Source organism: Crocodylus siamensis, chromosome 10, assembly GCF_052110815.1.
Source record: "Crocodylus siamensis isolate JL-2025a chromosome 10, ASM5211081v1, whole genome shotgun sequence".
NCBI lineage: Eukaryota > Metazoa > Chordata > Crocodylia > Crocodylidae > Crocodylus > Crocodylus siamensis.
The window spans coordinates 73,220,288-73,239,612 of record NC_143404.1 but is presented as its reverse complement, the minus strand read 5'-3'; the positions used below and the strand labels follow the sequence as shown (position 1 = coordinate 73,239,612).

At 66.9% G+C, this 19,325-nt stretch overlaps 2 protein-coding genes across 2 annotated transcripts in view; one reads left to right on the top strand and one right to left on the bottom strand.

Annotated features, from left to right (window-relative positions):
* Positions 1-9,412: 9,412 nt before the first annotated feature.
* On the bottom strand, positions 9,413-19,179 carry LOC149856943 (uncharacterized). The gene is made up of 2 exons (XM_090020663.1): positions 15,573-19,179; positions 9,413-15,210 (listed from the first exon to the last, which is right to left on the bottom strand). The coding sequence occupies exon 1, from the start codon at positions 19,126-19,128 to the stop codon at positions 18,442-18,444; it is 687 nt and encodes a 228-aa protein (XP_089876789.1). The 5' UTR covers positions 19,129-19,179; the 3' UTR covers positions 9,413-15,210; positions 15,573-18,441.
* The window catches only part of CDH22 (cadherin 22), a 70,417-nt gene continuing 70,119 nt past the window's right edge, over positions 19,028-19,325 (top strand). The window contains exon 1 of the mRNA XM_090020661.1: positions 19,028-19,184. The gene's annotated coding sequence lies outside the window, so the exon portion shown is untranslated. The remainder of the gene's footprint in view (positions 19,185-19,325) is intronic.

Sequence of the window (19,325 nt, the reverse complement as noted above, 5' to 3'; positions counted from 1 at the left end):
GCTGGGGCCCTGATCCATGGGGCAGGGGCAGGCTGTGAGGCTGCAGCAGGCGCCCAGAGAGGTTGAGTGGGTCTGTGGGCGGATGGTGCAAGGCCGTGTCCACGCAGCATCGTGGGGGAGGCCGCGTGTCTGCCTCTCCGCCTGCCTGCAAGTGCAGGCTCCAGCCCTGCGGCTCCCGTCGCCCCGAGCACGGGCCGTGGCATCGCTGCCCACGGAGCCTCCAAGCCCTTCGGTCAGCGGCGGCCGGCAGCCCACCCCTCAGCCTGCTCCACACCGCCTCTGGCCTGCCAGGCTGGGCGCTGAGGTGGCTGCCAGCCCAGCCCAGCACAACGCAGCGGCATTGATCGCGCAGCCATTCATTAATGAAAGTCGCAGAGGGGAGGCCAGGCCCTGGCCCGCAATTATGCTAATTGGAGCCACTGCTGTTAATGTGGGAACAGCCTTCTCTCAGCCCCGAGTGTCCTGGAGCCTGCTGCCATCCCGGGTCCCCCGAGCTCTGCTGCTGGTGTCAGCCCCGAGGCGCTGCCTAGAGCCCAGCCTGGTGGACCCTGCGGCCGGCGGGGAAGAGCGGCTCCTCACGTGTCCACCGGGCACCAGCTTCTGGCTACATGGAGCCACCATCTCAGCACTGCAATGGCCAAAGCTGAGACCAAGGGCCTGGTGCCTGCCAGGGGCACAGGGCACAAGAGGAGGTGGACACGGGCTGGAGCAGGCAGAGGGAGCAGGGGCATGCTTCCCTTTCCCCCCCAGCCTCGTGTGCAGCTGGGAGCTCCCCTGCCCGGCCCCTGCCGGCACCCCCGTGGGGCCACAGCCCGTGCAACGTCCTCCGTGAGGCCTCTGCCCTGCTCTCTCCTGCCCGGGCTTGCATCTCCCTGCTCCCCATCCCCTCTCTGCCCTGCAGGTAGGCGGAGGGCTGCAGCGCTCTCCTGGCAGCTCCGCGGTGCCGCGCTCTGCGTCCCCGGCACGTCCTGCCGTCTCGCTCTCCTGCGCAATTGGATCAGCGTTCGCGGCTCCGCTCCCCATCTGCCTCCCGCCGGCAGCACCAGCCAGTGGTGCCCGGAGCGTGCAGGTAGGCGCCACCAGCCTGGCGGGGCGGCGCAGCCCGGGGAGGAGGGTCTCTGGGTGCTGCCCCTTGCTCGGGCCGGACAGAGCCATGCAGAGGGGCCGCGTGGCTGCTGCCAGCTCTCGCGTGCTACCAGCAGTCCCTGCTCCACCAGCAGCCTTGAGGCCTGACGGCATCGGAGAATGCCCCCGCTCCGCTGGGCCCAGCAGCTCGCGTAGGACCCATGTCCCCAGGGTTTGTTGTGTCCCCGGGGAACCCGTCCTGGTGACTCATTCCTGTTCAGCACTGCCCTTTGCTCCTAGTTGGCTCCTGCCTGGCTGCGGCTGCCAGACGCCGGAGCGCTCATGCCTTGTGCCCTTGCCCGACTCACGGTGCCTGGTTGGACCCAGCACCGGGGCCAAGTGATCCCTCGGGCTCCTTTTGGAGGTGCCGCACAGCCTGGCCCAGCTCCAGGGCTGTTTCTATGGCTCTTTCTCGTGGCGCTGGGCACTGCCCTCAGCTTGGGGCTGCTGCGTGTCCCCTGGGGACAGCTGGTCAGGGCTGAGGAGCATTTGGGTCCAGGAAGGGGATGGAGCAGCAAGAGCTGGACAGCTTGGGGGCCTGGCCCTGCCCTGCCCCATGAGCAAGGGGCCGGTGGATCCTGGCACCGCAGGGGGGGGGGCAGGCGGGCCGTGGGGCAGACAGCAGAGGGGCAGGAGCGCTGCCCCTTGGCCCAGTGGGGAGAGGGCTTCACTCATCCCAGCTGCCCGCAGGAGGGCGCAGAAATGGGCACCTGCCTGAAGCAGCTTGGTTTCAATTACTGCCCGATGCAGCTCCCACTCCCCGGTGCTGGGGGAGAGTTGATGCTGGCGCTGCTCGGGCGCCGGCCTCCACCCACCCCTGCCCTGCGGCTGGGCCTGGCCCGGGAGGGTCGCGGTGCCCAGGCACGTGATGGGATGTGCTGGGAGGGCCATCGCCTGTTCCTGAGCAGCGGGGAGCCAGGGCATCTCCGCCGGCACCTGCCACACGTGCTCCCAGCTCTGCAGCCCAGCCCCACCACTGCCATCCATCATTTCTGATCCAGTAAATTACTGCACCATTGACACGCTTTGGGAATTGCTCGTTGTCGCGGAAGGACACGAGCCCTTAAATTTCAATTTGTTTAGTGGTGATGAATGGGGAGTTGTGGCCGGAGGGGTGCCTGCAGCGAGCCCTTGGCCCAGGGCCCCTGCACAGGCCGAGGCTGGGAGCTGGCAGTGAGTGGAGGTTGTCTCAGAGGAGCAGCGGGACCCACCTACCCCACGCAGATACAGATACCTCGTGGGTGTCTGACTGCTGCGATGGGACGTGGTGCCTGGGCCCCTGCTGTGGGCACAGCCTCATGCCCCCGGTGCGGCTCCGGGCCTGACTCGCGCCTGCCTGGTGCCCCTGTGCCGTGCTGCACCTCGTCCCCTGCACGTCGCACGGCCTCTGCAAGGCACCTCAGGGTGGGGGGGCGATTCCTTCTCCCAGCTCAGCCCCCGGCCCCCATTGGGGAGGCTGTGACCCCTCCGCCCTTGCCCCTGGGCTCTGGCCTGCAGAGTGCCTGCTGCTCCCGCCCGGCGGGCTGGCACAGCAGGGGTTAAGCATGCCAGGAGCGCTGTTTAATCCGGCCGTCTCTTCCCAATGAGCCGAGATGGGAAAGTGCCTCCTGCGACCGCCCGTCCGTCCGTCCATCTGCCTGCCTCAGGCAGCCGGCGCCTCTGAGGAAATGGAAATGCGGGCGGCTGGGGATTAGGGCGCCTATCGCTGGAAATGGTTTTCTTATCGTGTCTCTGTGCTGAATTGGTGGGACAGCCGCTGGAAATTGAATTGCCTTCGCGGCGCAGCTCTCCCGCCACTGCCTCCCTCTGCCTCGCCGCCCCTGCTCTTCTCCCTCCTCCTCCGGCCCTGGCGCTGGTGCTGGCGGAGGCCTGGTGCTGGCAGCAGGAGAGGAGGGGCATGGCGGGTCAGGGTGGGAGCAGCCAGCCAGCGACTCCCCCTCTCCCCAAGCCTCGCCCCTGACCCCGGTCCCCTCCGGCATGGGGACACTGCTCCCCGCTTGGCATGGCCTGGCCCCGTGCTCCCCAGTGCGGGCACCGCCTTCCCCAGGGCTGGGCTGGGGGGGATGGCGGGGGCTTTCCAGGAGGACCCGGGGCATGGGGGAGCGCCAAGGCTGGCTGGTGCGGCGCTCCGGCTGTTTGGCCGCAGCGCTGTAGTGCGCTGGTCACTGGGCACCTTCTCCTGGGTCCAAGCCAGCTGCTGTGTGACGGGAGCCGGCGCGTCGAAGGGCTGGGCGCAGCCAGCAGACAGGGCTGCAGCAGCTTGTGGAGGGAGCGTGGGAGGCGTCGGGCCCTGCGCAGGGGCAGCGCCGAACGAGGCGGGAGATGGTCAAGGCAGCGGGTGCAGCGGAGACGTGCGGGCATTAGCACAGAGGCTTGGTGGCTCATTGGAAGAGGGCCCTGGCAGTGGGACTGCCCAGGAGAGGCCTGGCGGGAGCTGGGCACTTCCCGATGCAGAGAGGGGCCGTCACCTGCCTTGGCCTGGGACCTGTGCTCCGCTCCCTGCTGCTCGGCGCTGGGTCCATTTCTCTCTGGGTCTCGCATGCTTGTGACGGTCAGGGTGGGGGTTGGGCCTCGGCGGTGCCCCAGGACGCCCCAGCCCCAGCCCACTGTGCATGGCTAAATGGATCAGGGCTGTTCTAGGTGAAAATGGATATATCAAGGTGACTTTGTGGAGACGGAGATCCCCTGTCCTGGGATTTGCATAATCCTAGCAGACAGCATGATAACGATGTTTGTTAAAGACAGAACACAATAAATTAATACCGTTACGTTGTTACCTGCTTTGCAATTTGCAGTAATTTATAGCGGGTGCAGAGCAGCGTCTGTGAGAGCTGTGGCCTGGACCCGGCGGGGCCAGGAGCCAGGGCCGCAGGGCCTGAGCGGGGCTGGGCTGCGCTGGGCTGAGCCATGAGCCGCTGGGGCCAGCTGGCTCCTGGGCCTTGCAGGCCGCTCGTTTGGCCCTTCCTGGCTTGCCCAGGGAGGTGACCCCAGCCCGGGGTCCTGACGTCCCTCCCTGCTTCTGCTGCCCCACAGGTGTCCGGCTGCTCCCTCCTGCTCTGTCTTAGTATCGTCAGGATGGAGAGGGCGTCCCAAGCCTGGGGCCAGGAGCGGTGTGGGTGACAGCCCAGGTGTCCTGGGCTGGCCCCAGGCAGGTCGTGCTGGCCTCATTCAGTCCCAGCGCGCGCCTGGGCTGCGGATACCATCCCTGGGTGCAGCTGAGTCTGGTCCCCATCGCTGCCTGGGGAGCTCACAAGTGGAATCGCCGCCCAGGCCTGCTGGAGCCTGGTTTGGGGCACCACTGCCTGGGGTGCAACGTGAGGCCCCGCAGCCAGATTCTGGGGCCCGGGGACCGGTGCCCTGGGGTGCAGGGGGAGGGCTGGGAGTGGGGGTGGGGGTGGCAGCCCGGCTGGCGTTGGCCCCTCCTGTGCTAGGCAGCTGCTGCAGGCTGTGCCGGCCTCACCCGCCGGACCCTGCCAGAATCCTAATGCGCCGTTTATCTCTGCAGCACCGCGACGTTACGAGGGCCGACGCCGCGCGGAGCCGGAGCAGGATCCCGGCTAATTGGATTCTGCGGCTCCGGCTGCTGCGGAGGCAGACGCTGGCTTAGCGCCGCGGCTGAGCGGGGCCCCTCCCTGCCGTGCATGGCAGGGCTGAGACGAGTCGGGGAGAGGCCTGGGGGCCGGGGCCGACCCTCCCACACCCCTCTGCGCCTGGCAGGGCCTGTTCCTGCTGACCCTCGTGGGGGAGGCATCACCCGGAGGGACCTGGCACAGGCAGCTCCTGGCCCCCTGGTCCCTGGCGCCCTGCTCCCCCCAGTGCTGCTGGGAGCCGCGCGCATGCCCCCCATCCCCTGTGCTGATTTAGAGCCTGTCAGGGCAGGAGCGGGATTCACCTCATTAACACAGATTTATTCCTGTATAAACATTTCATCGCTTTAATTGCGAAGCACTCAGATGGCAGCAGCGCCAGGAATGGCTCCATGTGCGCCGGGCGGGATGCAGCCCGCCAGGTGTGCCAGCACGGGGCGTGGCCCAGCCCCCAAGTGAAGCCGTGTGTGCGGACGTGGCATGCACGTGGGGGAGCGTGCCGCGTGTGTGGATGTGGGCTGATGTGTTGGTGAGTGCCCCAGTTGCTTAACTGGCCCCCTGCACAGCCCAGTGGGGATGGAGCCTGCATGAGACCCGTCAGCGCCATGGGCGCTGGGGCATCGCACTGCCAGCAGCGATGGCAGGGACGGGGTCAGGGAGAAGGGGCAGCAGGGAACCGAGGCAGGGGCTTTCCTCTCCTCTCTCAGGCTGCAGGGCCAGGTGGGAAGGCAGGGCATGTGGTGCCGTAAGTGCCTGGGCCTGGATGCCCAACCCATGGGGAGCTCACCTGGAGGTGACCCCTTGGCGGATGGAGGAGGGTTGCACAGGCAGTCGCAGCAGTAGCCCAAAGGGCAGGATGGAGCGAGGGCGCTGACGGCTGAGCCTCTGAGCCAGGCACTGGCCGGGCATGGCCTGCTGCAGGCCTTGGAGCGTAGTGAGGCAGTGTTGCCTTGTCAGGGGACGTGGGGTGCACAGAGCCATGCGCGGGAATCGGGTTGTGCCCTTTTCATCAGCTTGCTAGTGGCGGTTGCTGTGTGCCAACGGCCGTGCCCAGCACCTTTGTGCAGTTTTGCCATAGGATGGGCGCCGCCTGCTCTTGGGGGTGCCTGCAGCTGGCCTTGGCCGGTGGAGGAAGCGTGAGGCGTGGACGGGCAGGGGCAGGGCGCCTGTCTTGGGATGGGAGGCGTGGAAATGCGAGGGGACTTGCTAACAGGCAGCGGCTGCGATTCCCCCATGTTCCATCCAAATGTTAATTTTATGGAGGCCTTTATAAATCTTGCAGCTTTCCCCTGTCCACGAGCTACACAGATTTCATCTTGTTGAGAGGTGACACTTCTGGCCTTTGGTACCAGGCTATCAATTTAATGCGCCGAGTGTAATAAAAAACACAGGACCGTATTAACTCCCAATTACTCAGCTGCTCCTTCCCTTAACCCCTTCTGCACTGCGCTCGAGAGCAGCACCTCCGGCATCCCAGCACCAGGAGCTTGGACAGGGATGGCAAAGCCCCACGCCTGAGCCGCAGACATGGCCTGCCTCTACAGCCAGCACCCAGCCAGGCCCCGGGGGAAGGGGGTTCATCTCCCTGCGCTCCAGGGCTCCCGTGGAGCTTTCTGAGCTGCGGTGAGCAAAGGGCGCAGGACTAGGCCCTCGTGCCCCGGGCAGCTGGGCAGGGGTCCTCCAAGACGAAGTGCTGGGCTGGACTCAGGGCAGCACTGTGGGCGCACGGCGGTGGCAGGCCGCGAATTTGTGTGGGGCTCCGTGTCCCGCAGGTCCCGCCTGGCTGTGATGGGTGAGGCCTCCCAGGCAGCCCTGCCCACAGCACCTGCCTTGTCCTCGCTCACGGAGGGGGCTGGGGAGGCAGCTGGAGCCTGGGCAGGGAGTGCCCCCCACCTTGCTCTGTTCATCCCCCAGGCTGGGGGCCGTCTCTGTGTGCCAGGTGTGGGCACCGCCAAGGCGCTGCAGACGGCTGCTGTGGCAGTGGGTGCTGGGGCTCAGGAGTGGATCTTGGAGGCCAGGGAAGGGGGTTCCCAGTGCCAGCAGCCTTGTGCCCAGCGCTGCGCTGCGGGGCCGTGCTCAGGCGTGTGCCCCGGGCTCAGCCTGCCCCGAGCCTGCGGAGCTGCCCTGGAGCAAGCGGGGGCAAAGGTACGTCAGGAGCTGCCACGTGCTGCTGCCTGGGCCCCAGCCCTGTGCCCTGGCACCCTGCACCAGCGGGTTGGCAGGCGCCTGAGGTAGGGCGGCGCCTGGGTTTGCCCAGCTCCCTGCACGCTGCCTCCCGGGAGGCAGAGCAGACAGATGCGGGAGCCTCGGCAGGCAGCACATGATCGATGCTAAACCCATCTACTGGAGTCGCTCACACAGTTACCCCGGCCCTGTGCATCCAGTCGTGATCACGCGGGCTTCAGCCCTGCTCAGGGGACGCTGAGCAGAGCAGGCACCGAGCAGTCACGCCTCACAGTACATTCAGCCGCTTTACCTGGCGTTTCCTGGGCTCCCGGCCCCTGGCTCCGTCCTCTGGGTTTTCCCCCCTGCGCTCTGCGGCCCCCACTTCTTCCCAGCTCCCTGCTCTCAGCCCCTTCCCCAGGTCTCCATCCCCGCTGCCAGCCCCCTGGTTGTCCATGCTCCTGCCAGTCGGCCCGGGTGCGCCTGACGCTGCGCGTGCCCTGCCTCTGCCGCGGCCCGGCTCTCCCTGCCAGGCCCTGCTCTCGCCAGCCCCCAGCCCAGGCTGCTTCCCCCGCCGTAGGCTCCCGCCCGATGCCAACAAGCATTAATACAAATGTTTGGAATGCGCTAACGACGCTGATAGTATTTCTGTACTAATTAGTAACGCTGTTCCAACGAACTCTCGCTTAATGATGTAAATTACCAGGCAGACAGCGGGGAGAGGGGGCTGCACCCAGACACGGGCAGAGCTGCAATTAGTCGGCACGTGGCTCCCAAACGGCTGCTGGTCTGATGGTGCCGCAGGTATGTCCCAGCCACCCCCTCCCTCGGGCCTGGGGTGCTGGTGTCTGCCCTGTCCCCTGCCCGCCCCGGGGCTGGGCCTGGCAGGGGCAGGGTAACGGGCAGGAAGGGGTTACGGGCCAGTCACCTGAAGGAAAGTGCCCGGGTAAGTGTGCGGGGCCTGGGGGCAGCTCCTGGCTCCCAGCCCTCCCCTGAGCCACAGACCCGGGGCTGCCCCGGGCAGCCCCCCTGCCCTCTCCCCGGTGCGGGTGGCTTTGCGGCTCCTTGCCGGGGCCGGGGCCGGGGCCGGGGCCGGTGCCTGTGCGTAGCCCACCCCCGCCCAAGGCAGGCGCCGGGCAGGACGGTGCTGCCCGCAGGCTGGGCCCGTGGCCGGGGCAAACGGAGGGAGAGGACGGGGTCGTGGGAGGACAGGGCCAGGCAGAGGGTCCGGGCGGTGTGTGGCAGAGGGCGCAGCCCCCCGGTGCCCGCACCGTGCGGGGGGCCGGCGCCAGGCCGCGGGCTGGCAGCAGTGCCCCGGCTGCGGGAGGGCCACGTGCCGCGGAGCGAGGCAGGCGGCGACAGGCCTGCTCTGAAAGAAGATGAATGGGCTGGAGCTGGTGAGAACGATTCTAATTTATAATCCGCTGCTTTGTGGAGCTCCCCAATTAATCCTCCACAGATACATAAATAGGCCGCGTGTTTGTTTTGCTTCAAACGTAATAAACATTACACTCTGTCCCCTGCTTTTGGTGCCGGTTCCTGTCAGCACATTAGTCCCTGCAGCTAATTCCTCACACCTGTCTCCCGGGCCCCGGGGGAGCAGGGCTGAGCACGGGGAGGAAGCGCCAGGCTGCAGGAAACCGGTGGCACGGAGAGATAAATGGCTGATCAAAGGGCCGGAGCGCGGCGCGGCGCGGCAGCCCAGCAAGGCAGCAGGCCCGCGCGGGGAGCGCTTGTTCCTCGAGAGCCGTCTCGGGCGCGTGCTGCAGCCTGGCGCGGGGGCAGGTGGCTCCTGGGCCTGGGGACTGGGACACGTGCCCCCGGCTGGCGCCGTCCCTGCCTTTGGGCCCGGCCCCGGGTGGGACGCCCTCGAGGCCGCTCGCTGCGGCAGCCGGGAGGCGTCGTGAAGGAAGGGGCGCGACGGGCTCGTCTGGCTCTCGCCGAGACAGAAGAGCGGCGCAAACCGGTGTTACGATCACAGCCACCGCGAGCCGCGGGTGCCTGATGGCCGCACGCTCTCAGACGTGCTTGTGCTGCGTCTGGCCGGGGGTGGGCGCCTCGCCTGGCGTTTGCGGGGAGCCCAAGGCTGGCTCCTAGGGTGCTGCTTGGCCCTGCTGGCCCTGGCCGCGCTGCCCCATCCCGTGTCCCGGCCTGGCGGGGCAGAGACCCTCTCCGGCCCCCTCCCCTTTCCCACCGGCCGGGGCAGTGCCCAGCGAGCCCGGGCTCCGAGTGCGAGCGGGGCGCGTGCGCGGGCAGGCCGTGCTGGGCCCGGCTGGGCTGCGCTTCCCCTGTCGGTCCCTGGACGCTCTCTGGCCATCCCACGCATCAAACTCGTGGGCGCATGCTGCATCGCGAGCCGTGGCCGATTGGCAGCGGGGGCCGGCGTGCATCCTCGCCTGGGCCTGGTGGCCGCTCTGCTCAGAGCCTGGATGCAGGGCGCTGCCTGCCCGCCTCCAAAGCAAGGTCCTGGCTTAGTCCCCTGCTTCTAGGGCAGCCGTTGTCCCAGTGCCAGCGCTGCCCTCCCCGCCCCCACCCCCGGCTGCTTCAGGGCCCGGGACAGTCTTGGCTGGGGTGCTTGGAGGGGAGGCAGGGCTAGCACGCCGGCCTGGCAGCGGGGAGCTTGGCAGCACATTCCCAGTGCCCCGGGGACTGCACCTGTGCCACACAGGGCTGCCAGGAAAGGGAGCCAGGAGGCAGCGCTGATCGGGCCGAGCAGCTGTCCCTGCTGGCTGCCGGGCTGGCGCCGCGCTGGGGCTCCCCGTCCAGGGCCTCTGGGGAAAGGTGTGTATGGGGGCAGCCCCTGGCCCCCTCCTTCCCGCTGTGCCCAGGGTTTGGACACCTGGTCCCTGCCACCTCAGGCTGCTGCATGCTGGCTGCCAAGGTGCTGGTGTCCCCTGAGCCCCCCTACTGCCCCCCGCCTCGCTGCTTTGTGTTGGGGCCCGAGCTGGCGGGGGCACGGGGTGGGCTGCAGCAGGAGGGGCACGCACCGCTCGACCCGCAGCGTGGAGGGGGCAGAGCCGCCCTTTCTCTGCCGTCCAACGAGCCCCTCTAACAAGGCTGCTCCGCGTCAGCACTGGAGGGGAGGAGAGGCTGCTGGCAGCAGCTCACGGCCAGGCCTTGTCAGCGCGCTGCGGGTCAGGCCAGGCAGGGCTGACTTCTCCGCCGGCCGCCCTGGCATGCTGCCACGCTCGTCGTGCTCACTAGCCGGTAAGAGTGAAGGAAAACAGCTCCCGTGGGGCTCGGAGTTGGGAACATCCCCCCTTGGGATCCCGGGACTGGCCGTGCTGCCTCACCCTCCCCAGGCCAGCCACTGCATGCCGTGCAGGGCTTCCCTCTCCACCGGCCCCTCTCCTGCCCCCAACCTGCTCCCCTGAAAGGCGAGAAGGGTAGTTAAGGGCTGACGAGTCCAGGACCTGTGGCGCTGGATGCTGCCTGGACACACAGCCTTGCCTGGGCTGCAAGCCAGGCTCTTGGACGTGGGCGCGCGAGGCTGGCAGGCAGGGCCAGGCCAGGCGTGTGGCTGCAGTCAGCTCTGCAGAGGGAGCTGGGACCCCCAGGGCTGGGGCTGCACGTGTCAGGGAAGGTGAGGGGTGTCGAGCTCCTGCCAAGGGGGCCCATGGCCTCTCTCCGACAGCTGTGGACAGAGAGCTTGGTGTCTCGATAGAGCCACTCACACTGGGGGCTCGTCATGGAGTGTGGGCGCTGGCCCCGGGAGGAGGCCAATGGCTGCGGCACACACCGAGGAGGCTGCCAGGCAAGTGAAGCAAGAAATCGTAAATGCTCTTCATCTGCAGAGCCCCAGCCGTGTCCACCGACCTTCTGCTTCCCTCGGGCTGGGTGAGCAGGAGGCCGGGGGCTCCGGCGTGGGGGTGCGGTGGTGTCTCTAGTGTTGCCCCTGCCCTCAGGTGGGGCACCCCAGGCCAGGCGGCTCTGGCTGGGGAGCGGGGAGGGGAGAGAGGAGCTGATCTGATGACAGGGGAGTTGGCCCCTTATCCTGGCCCTCTGGCTCTGCTTCCTGGTCCCCCCATGTCTGCCTGCCCTGGGAAGGGCACGGGGACAGCAGCATCCAAAGGGGAGAGCGGAGCGCGTCCATGGTGCTGAGCAGGGTGTGTGACCCACCCCAGCCCTGCACATCTGCCCCGCGTGCCCCCACACTAGCCCTGCCTCCAGCCCCGCCTGCCTTCCTGCCTTTCACAATTCTCGGAGGTTTTTAAATTTAATAGGTTCTCTTCTCTCTCTTCCTTCCCAGCACCTGCGCTGGATCCTCTCTGAGCCGCTGCCAGCTCCAGGGATTACGAGTGAATAATTCAGGCCTGATGGTGCGTTTGAAGTTCCAGGGAAGGAAGCAGAATGTCTAACCTGCTCCATCCCCGCCTGGGGCTGGCGTCGCGGCTGCTGCCGATCCAACGGCAGCTTACAGTAAACCTGAGTCTCCAGCCGAGCTGTGGAGGTGCCCTGGCCTAGTCCCCTGGAGCCAGGCCGCCAGGTTGGCAGGCAGCCGCACACGGGGTGCAGGCACCCAGCAGGCACCAGTGTCCTCCCAGCGCGGCAGCTACTGAGCCCACGGCACGGGGCATGAGGTCTCTGCGGCTTGGGGCCAATGGCCTCCTGCAAGGACCTCGAGGGAGGGTTTGGATGCACATCTGCTACTCTGCTGGCCCTGGCGTGCCATGCTGACCAGGGCCATTCCTAGCTGGGATTGTGCTTTGAGCTGTTTCTCTCCAGAAGTGCTTCCCAGCCTGCCATGCACCCACGTGCATGGGACCTGAGCCTAGAGCCAGCCCAGGCTGGGGCTGGGGCCACAGCAAACACAAGGCGAGGCAGAGCTCATTTGTCCTGCGGAGCAGCAGAGCACCAGCTCAGCGTGGAGAGCCAGCAATTGGAGAGGCTGCCGGTCGGTCGTAATGACAGAGCAGTGACGGAGCAGAGCGGGGGCGGCCATGCGGGTGGCTGCAGGCTGAGAGAAGGGCCTGAAATGCCATGGTCCAGACCAGAAATTGGAGGCATAAAGCAAGAGGAAGCCAATGAAGGCCCTTAAGTGATGGAGCCACAAGAGAAAAACGGGAATAATGAAAGCTCAAATGAGCCGCATGATTTTGAACAAGTTGTAATTTGGAGAGGTAGGTGCTGGCAGGCCACCAAAGCGCCTGTTACAACAGCCAGCCTTGCAAGGAAGTAGGAGAGACGCTGAGATCCAAGCATCTCCAGCATCAGGCGGGCAGAGGTGGGGGCGAGGGGACTAACTGCAGGACAGGTTTGGGCCGGGGGTAGGTGAGAGCAGAGCCTCGGGCCCTGACGCCATTGCACCAGGCAGGAGAGAAGCAGAGAGAGCTCCCCAAAAGAGGGGCTGCACAGCTCGTGCAGTGGGTCCTGCAGCACTCCCCTCCGCAGTGAGAGTGGGGATGAGGAGGTTGGGAGGCGGAGGTGACGGCTGCGCACATCACCGCCCAGGGTGTCGGATGTGGTAGGTGGCTGGTGGCCAGGAGGAGGGAATGGCCGAGACCAGGCCTAGGACCCTCCCGGCGGGAGAACGTGCCTGGAGCCTCCTGGGCAGGCGCCCACAGGCCCTGGACTAACAAGGCAGAGACACCAGCCAACTCTAGCAGCCACAGCAAGGCAATGGCAGGGGAACTGGTGGGATGGGGCCCTGGAGGCAGGGCAGCCACTGGACCCAGTGGCTTTGTGAGGAAATCTCGCAGGTCTTGGAGCCAAAGAAGGTGAAGGGTCATGTCTGCCCCATCCCCAGGGCCCTGTGCAGGCAGGTGGAAAGTGCCAGGGAGCATGCCAGGGCCAACTTGCAGAGGAAGCGTTCTTGGGAAACAAACCGTGGCCTCAGGCCCTGATGACCACATGAACAGCAACGAGCACAGCAGGAAGCACATCGCGCAGCTCCACGGGTTCAGAGTCTGACCACTGCACCACGGAAAGGCCCCAAAGATTATCGGGAAGACATGCGCTGGCATTGGCACTGATGCAGCAGGCAGGGATCGAAGGATGGGCTTGAAACGAATGGGTTGTGCTGAGGAGAGAAGGGTGTAGGGCATGGTGGGGATGACTGTCTCTGTTGGTGCCACCTCCACTGCCACGGGGAGCGTGAGGCTGGAGCTCAGCTGTTGCGCCAGCGCTGCCTCCAGACACGCTCCGTTCCCTGTTGACATTTGCTGGCACTGCATCAGAACAGAAAAACTGCCCTGGGCGGCGGAGGCCTTGGGCTGAGAGGGCAACTTTGAAAAGGCCCAGCAGGAGCCAGCCCTGCAAGCTGCAGCAGGCCCCTTGCACGGTTTGGGGCAGCGATAGGGCTGGGAGCCGTAGCCAGCGCATCTGCTGATGGACAGAGGCAGAACCACAACGACGGCAGCCCAGGAAGAGCCTTCAGGGATACTGCTGCCCTGCGCAAGGCTTATCTGCTGTGCTCGGCAAGACGCTGGCGTGGAGCGTCTGATGGCTGCTGCCCAGGACCGTCTACAGCCCCAGACGCTGGAAGCGTGTGCACTGGGCATGATGTCCGGATGCTTGCTTCAGCAGGCTTGTGTGAGCAGGCATGCACACGCATGCAAGCAGGTCCATGGTGCTGCGCAGGGCTCACCCTGTTCCTGCCCAAGGCTACAGGAACGCTGCATTGCCAGGGACCAAGCACCTTCAGGGAGGCCCAGCTGCCTGGGCTCCTGCAGGAACGTGCCCTCCTGGGCAGGGCTGTGGCCTGGTCTGACCTGATTATGTGGCAAGGAACTGCCCCAAGTGTTGGACCAGTCGTTCTGTGCCCTTCGCTGCAGGGCACAGCCGGAAGCCGCAGCCCTCGGGGTTAGCTCTACAAAGCCCGGGGTCCAGCCTGCAGCCTGACCCTAGCACTTTGCTGTGAGTCCTGCTGGTCCTGATGGTGCCGCAGGACATCAGCCCAGAGAACAGGACCCTGGTGGGCTGCCCCAGGTGAGGACCAGGCCCAGGGTGTGAGAAGCCTTGTGACTTTGCAGTGCCCCAGTGGGGCGTGGAAAGACCCCCCCTGCCCCCGTCTCCCTATGCACTTGGTTCAGAAAGAACCTGGATTAAAACCAAAGAACTGGACTGGAACGACATCACCGTCCCTGTAGCTATACAGACAGATGCCTCCATGACTGCCCAGCTGCTGGGCCCAGGGATGCCCTGGGACTGGACCAGGGCCCGCAGGTGTGAGGAGCAGGTGGCTTGGCCCTGAGGCAGCAGAGTACGAGCCCCCCGGCCAGCAACACCAGGTGAGAGATGACAAACCGGGGGGGCGAGACCCCACCAGGCAAGTGAGGACTCCACGCCCGCAGGCCTGGCAGGGAGACGAGGTGCTTGGGCTGTGATGGGAGACTTGTGTCCAGCCAGCACCACCCGGTGCGCAGGGATGATCCCTGAGGTTCAGCGGGTTCCCACGCCTGCTGACCCCAAGCAAGCTGTGGGCCTGGGCCATGGACAGCCAGCTCCTCTGAGCTCCGGAGCAGAGGGGCGCAGCTCGGGTTTGCTGTGATCAGGCTATTCTGCCAACATGCAGAGCAGACCGTAATGCTGCATGAATCACTTGCAGGTTCATAAACTCAGGCCTGTTGTCAGCACCGTCCTGCCGCAGGGGAGAGGAGGGAGGGCCTCGCGGCTCCGCAGAACTCCCGCTCCAGTCGTGGGCAGGTGAGGGACAGCTTGGTGCCCTCCTGGGGCAGGGGCAGCAGGGCCGCGTTGCTGGCAAGCCTGGAGGCAGGAAGCTGTCAGGAAAGGGGTGGGAGCAGCCCGTGGGGCAGGCTCTCCGCCCTGCAGCAAGGCCTCTGGGGACATGCCGAGAGCCAAGTCCTGCCTCAGCCTGGGCAGAGCTCTCTGCAGCTCTGTGCTTGGGGGCTGCGGGCACCGACATGGGGTCCCTAACACCACCGAGTGCAGCTGCGGGGCATGAGTCGGGCTGGGTGGTGGTGTGTGCAGCCACCACTCCGCCAGAGATGAAAGCCCGAAGCTGAGGACGTCAGAGTTGGCAGTACCACCCACATGGGATGAGGCACCTGGAGCACCGGAGATGGGCAAGGCGCCTCTGGAAAGTGCCGCCAGCGCCTGGGAGCAGAAAGGCGCCAGGCCTGGAGCAAGCAGGCACCGGCACAGCGCGAGCGGCGAGTGTGGCGCGCAGGGGGTGGGGGCCGGGGACCGCGGCCCCTCCAGCTGGGATGAGCTGAGTGGAGAGGTCCCGGGAGGGCCCGTGGGCAGGTACTGCCCTGTGCCCTGGCATCACCTGCACGCTGGTCCCATGGGGTTCTGCATCTTGGCACCCTTGCCCCGGGGCCAGGATCTGCCCACAGGGGCTGCTCATCAGCTCATCGGGAGCCCTGGTGGGTGTCTGGAAACACGAAAGTAGGTGTAACCAGGGTCAACCGTGTGCTCCCGGTACTGGCAGGGCTGGCGTGCTCCGGCAGAGCTGTGCACAGCTGTTCCCCAGGGGCCCATGTGAGTAGCAGCTTGTGGGGTGCTGGCCCCCTGCCCCACTCCGTCCTGCCCTGTGCTCGATGCCACCCTGGCAGAGGGTTGCAGCTCCCCACGCTGGCTGCACCCCCTTGCCCTGCAGCCCCCCACCCCACTTCCCCCCTCTTCCTCCCGCCACTGCCAAGTGCCAGAGCCATCACAGCGGCCCTCCTTCCCCTCCCGCGCAGAGCCAGCTGGATCAGGTCAATCTGAGCAGCCCCCAGGTCAGCTACCAATTACCTGCACTAGATGCAGCTTGAAAAGGAGCCTCTGAAGTCTTCTACTCCTTCATTTTCCTCTTTCCATTTCAAATTCTCCGCTGCTGGAAATAGACGCTTCAGCCTCTTTTACAGACCATAGTAAATGAGGATTTCGTCCAGGCCTCCCGCTTTTGCTGATACAGACACTTTCTCCTGCAGAGACGATGCCGTGGCCAATCCGTGCTGCTGCCAGGCCCTTCCACCCCGGCCCCATGGGTGCCATGAGCCCGTCGGCACCGCAGCGTGGTGGGACAAGCCCCTCACATGTGCCTGAGCTACCTGGCCCGGCACCTCCTCGCACCGCGTGATGAGCTGGTGGCGGGCGCTGGGTTGACGTCTCTGGTGAGCAGTGCCCCTCATTTCACCAGCAGGCAGGTGCTGCACAGGCTGTGACAGGGATGATTTCCACTGTCCCATGCCAGCCCTGCCCTGGGAGGAGAAGAAAATCCAGTCCCCGCGGCCCTGCCACTTTGCCTCTGAGGCCAGGGGACAGCCACAAAGTCCCTGCTGCAGGGACGGGACCTGCAGGGCCCTGCTGGAGGCCAGGGCTGAGGCACCGCCTTGCAGCACTTGACCGAAGGGACTGCACCCCCTTGCACGGGGGGAGGGCCTGCAGGCATGGGCGCAGTGATGAGCCCGAGGCAGAGCTGCAGAGGCCAGACAAGGAAGGTCACATCCTGCTTCCCCGAGGCCAGTGCGCCATGAGCAGCAAGCGCTGGGGGAAGGAGGCCAGCCGCTGGCAGGAGTATTCCCCGCCTGATGCAGTCACGCATTCCCCATCCCAGACTGGCGGGTTCGGCTCTCGGAGGCAGCCGCAATTTTACATAAAGTTCAATTAAATATTTGCTTTATAATTGAGCAACAAATTATTCATAAAGGCATTGGAATCTCATCACAGGGCTGACACTATGAAGTCTGCAAGTGACACGGTACTCAGGGAGAATAAAGATTGGGGAGAGCTCCTGGCCCCCCGGGAGGGAGCGGTGCAGGGGGTGGGCCAGGGGCTCAGGGAGCCGAGGGAAGGGGCTGCTGCCAGTGGGGCAGGCTCAGCCTGGGATGTCCCCCAGGTCACGGTCAGGCCTCTCAAAAGAAAAGGCTCAGCCTGGGGCTTGCTGGGCGGCCAGCTCTGGTCTGCCCTCGCCTCGTGGGGTTCCTGCTGCCAGGGGCTGCTGCACCCTCCCTGGGTCCCACAGAAGGAGCTGCAGCCTTGGGCAGCTCAGAGCAGAGCAGGACCGCGATCCCAGCAATGTGTCCTGCTCCCCACCCCCTGAAGCTGTAGCTGCCCCATGGGAGCTGGGCTGGGCCCTGTGAAGGGGAAGGAGGCTGGCAGGGGCTGCTGTGGCTTCCAGAGGCTGTCAGTGCCCCACATTCATTCCTGTTGGGACCCTGGCTTCAGAGGAGCAATCTGGAGGAGGACTGAGCACCACCAATTAGCCCTGCAGCAGTTGCTACAGGATGAGGATTCTGCACCGCACAGCCTGAACGCAGCCCTTGGGGCGCCTCCGCAGACTGCAGGACCCCCAGCTCTGCCTGCACCCCCACCCCAGAGCCCTGGCTGCAGGGAAAGGTAAGGGGCTCCCTGGTTTGTAGCAAGCAGGCTTTAGCTGGCACCGCGCACAGGACCTTTCCTGCTGCATGGTGCACGGAGCCAGCCTGTGCCCGGCACAGCCCGACCGGGCCTCCCCCTGCCTGAGCACCGTGCTCCGGGACCGGAGGGGCCTGGAAGGGCCCAGGCTCTACGGCGCTCGGTGCCCCACGTGTGCCAAGCCAGCAGCTGCCAGAGAAGACTGAGCTGAAGGCCAGCATGCACAGAGCAAGTGGCAGGGCGGGAGGGCCGTGCCCAGGATGGCGCGTCGGGCAGGGAGATGGATAGCCTGCCAGCCAGGCGCGGACAGCAGATGGAGAGCTAGATTAATAGGCACTGGCTCTGCCGACAGAGGTGAGTCACGGAGCTCGTCCACTCCCGCACTGGGCCCGTCTCGCCGGTGGGGGGACAGCCACAGGAGCCAGAGACTGATCTCGCCTCGGTCGCCAGGATGCGCCGGCCTCCTCCGGAGCAATGCCCACGGAGACGCTGAGCCCTGGAGCGGCTCCAGAGCAGCCGGACGGCCCGGCCGCGCCACAGACAGCCCCACCAGGAGCCGGCTGCACAAAGCGCCGGCCCAGCCCAGCACCGGCTGCGAGTGGCCGCCCCCGGACAGGTCACCTGGGCGCACATTCCTGGGGGACCCCAGCAGCGCCGGCCCAGTGGAGTAGCGGGCACAGCAAAACTGTAGCAGGCCGAGGGGGTAGCAAAGGACTGCAGCTGTCAGGACTCGAGGGTATCTGCTGGGGCCTCCGGAGCAGGCCGGAGGGGACCCACCGCTGGGCAACCTGCTGCCTGGCACCTGGTGACGCAGTGGGCAGACGAGCCCAGCCCAGGCCAGCCGGCAGCACTGCCGTCATGGCAGGGCTCACGGGCGCTTCGGCTCCCCGGGCGGCTGCATAGGGAGCGGAGCACGAGTTGTCGGCTCCAGACCAGCTGCTGCGGTCAGCAAGAGCTGAAGGGTCGGGGCCAGGGGCAGCTCCACACCAGCGGACTCTCCCTCTGCCAAGGGACGAGCAGGGACCCTGGGGCAGGCAGAGGAGAGGCCTGATCCCATGTTTGCAGCAGCGGAGGGAGCTCACCTCGTGCTGGCGACCAGGGAGGCTGCTGAGAAGGCAGGAAATCTGCATCCGATGGCGAGAGGCCCCGTCTCGCTCTGGTATTTCTTTAGTTGTTCGTGGCACGGCCCTTCAGTCTGCCGGTTTTACAAGCCCGCTGCGGAGATGAAAGCGGCTCCAGATCAAGTTGGGGAAGCTTTTAACTTTCAAGTCCTACAGACAAAGGCGCGTGGAGACAGGGGGACGCAAAGCCTGGCAGAGAAAGGGGGCGTGAAAAAGAGATCCGGAAAAAGCGGGTGACGGGGCAGAGCAGGCGAGTGGCGGCGGGCCGGGGGGGCCCAGATCGCCCTTGCTCCGAGCCGCGGCGGCGGGAGCCCGGCCCGCCCCGCTCCGCTCCGCTCCCTCCCGCCTCCGACCCGCGGCGGCGCGGCGCCTGGCCCGGAGCAGCCGCCGCAGCGGCCCGTCCTGCCGGGAGCCCGCCCGGCCCGGCCCGGCCCGGCGGCGGCGGCAGGGGGCGCTGCGGGGCCGTCGGGCGGGAGCCTGCCCCGCTGCGCGCCCGGGAGCGGCGTGCGGGCAGCCCGGAGGCGGCGGCCGCGCCCAGGTGGGCTGCGGAGACCCCCGCCCGCCCGGCCGCTCCTGCGGTGCCGCGAGCCGGCCTGTCCTCGGCCGCAAGCGGGGCCCCGGGGCGGCGGCTGCGGGACAGCCCGCGCCGGGGGCGGGGCGGGGCGGCGCCTCTCCCGCACATGCAGCCGCCACCGCTTCCCCACGCCGCTCTCGGGCCAGGCGCCGCCCCGCCCCGCAGTGCACCGCACCGGGCTCCGGGCGCGGCGGCTGCTCCGCTCCGACCCCGCGCAGGTGAGGCGGGCTCGGCCGGGGGCGGGGCGGGCGGACATCCCTGCCCGCAGCCGGGAGCCGCCGCGGCGGAGCGGGAGCGCGGACGCTGCCCACGGTAAGAGCGCGCGGGGCCGGGGCTCCGTGCGGGTGGGCGGTGCCGAGCTGCGGCCCCCGGGGGCCCCCGCCGCAAACTTTCCCGCTGCTCCGCGCGGGCGCCCGACCTGCCTTCCCCCCCCCCCCGGCCGGCCGGCCGGGG

Excerpts from the sequence above, each read along its gene's own strand:
- LOC149856943 (XM_090020663.1), bottom strand. The coding sequence starts at position 19,128 with ATGTCCGCCCGCCCCGCCCCCGGCCGAGCCCGCCTCACCTGCGCGGGG.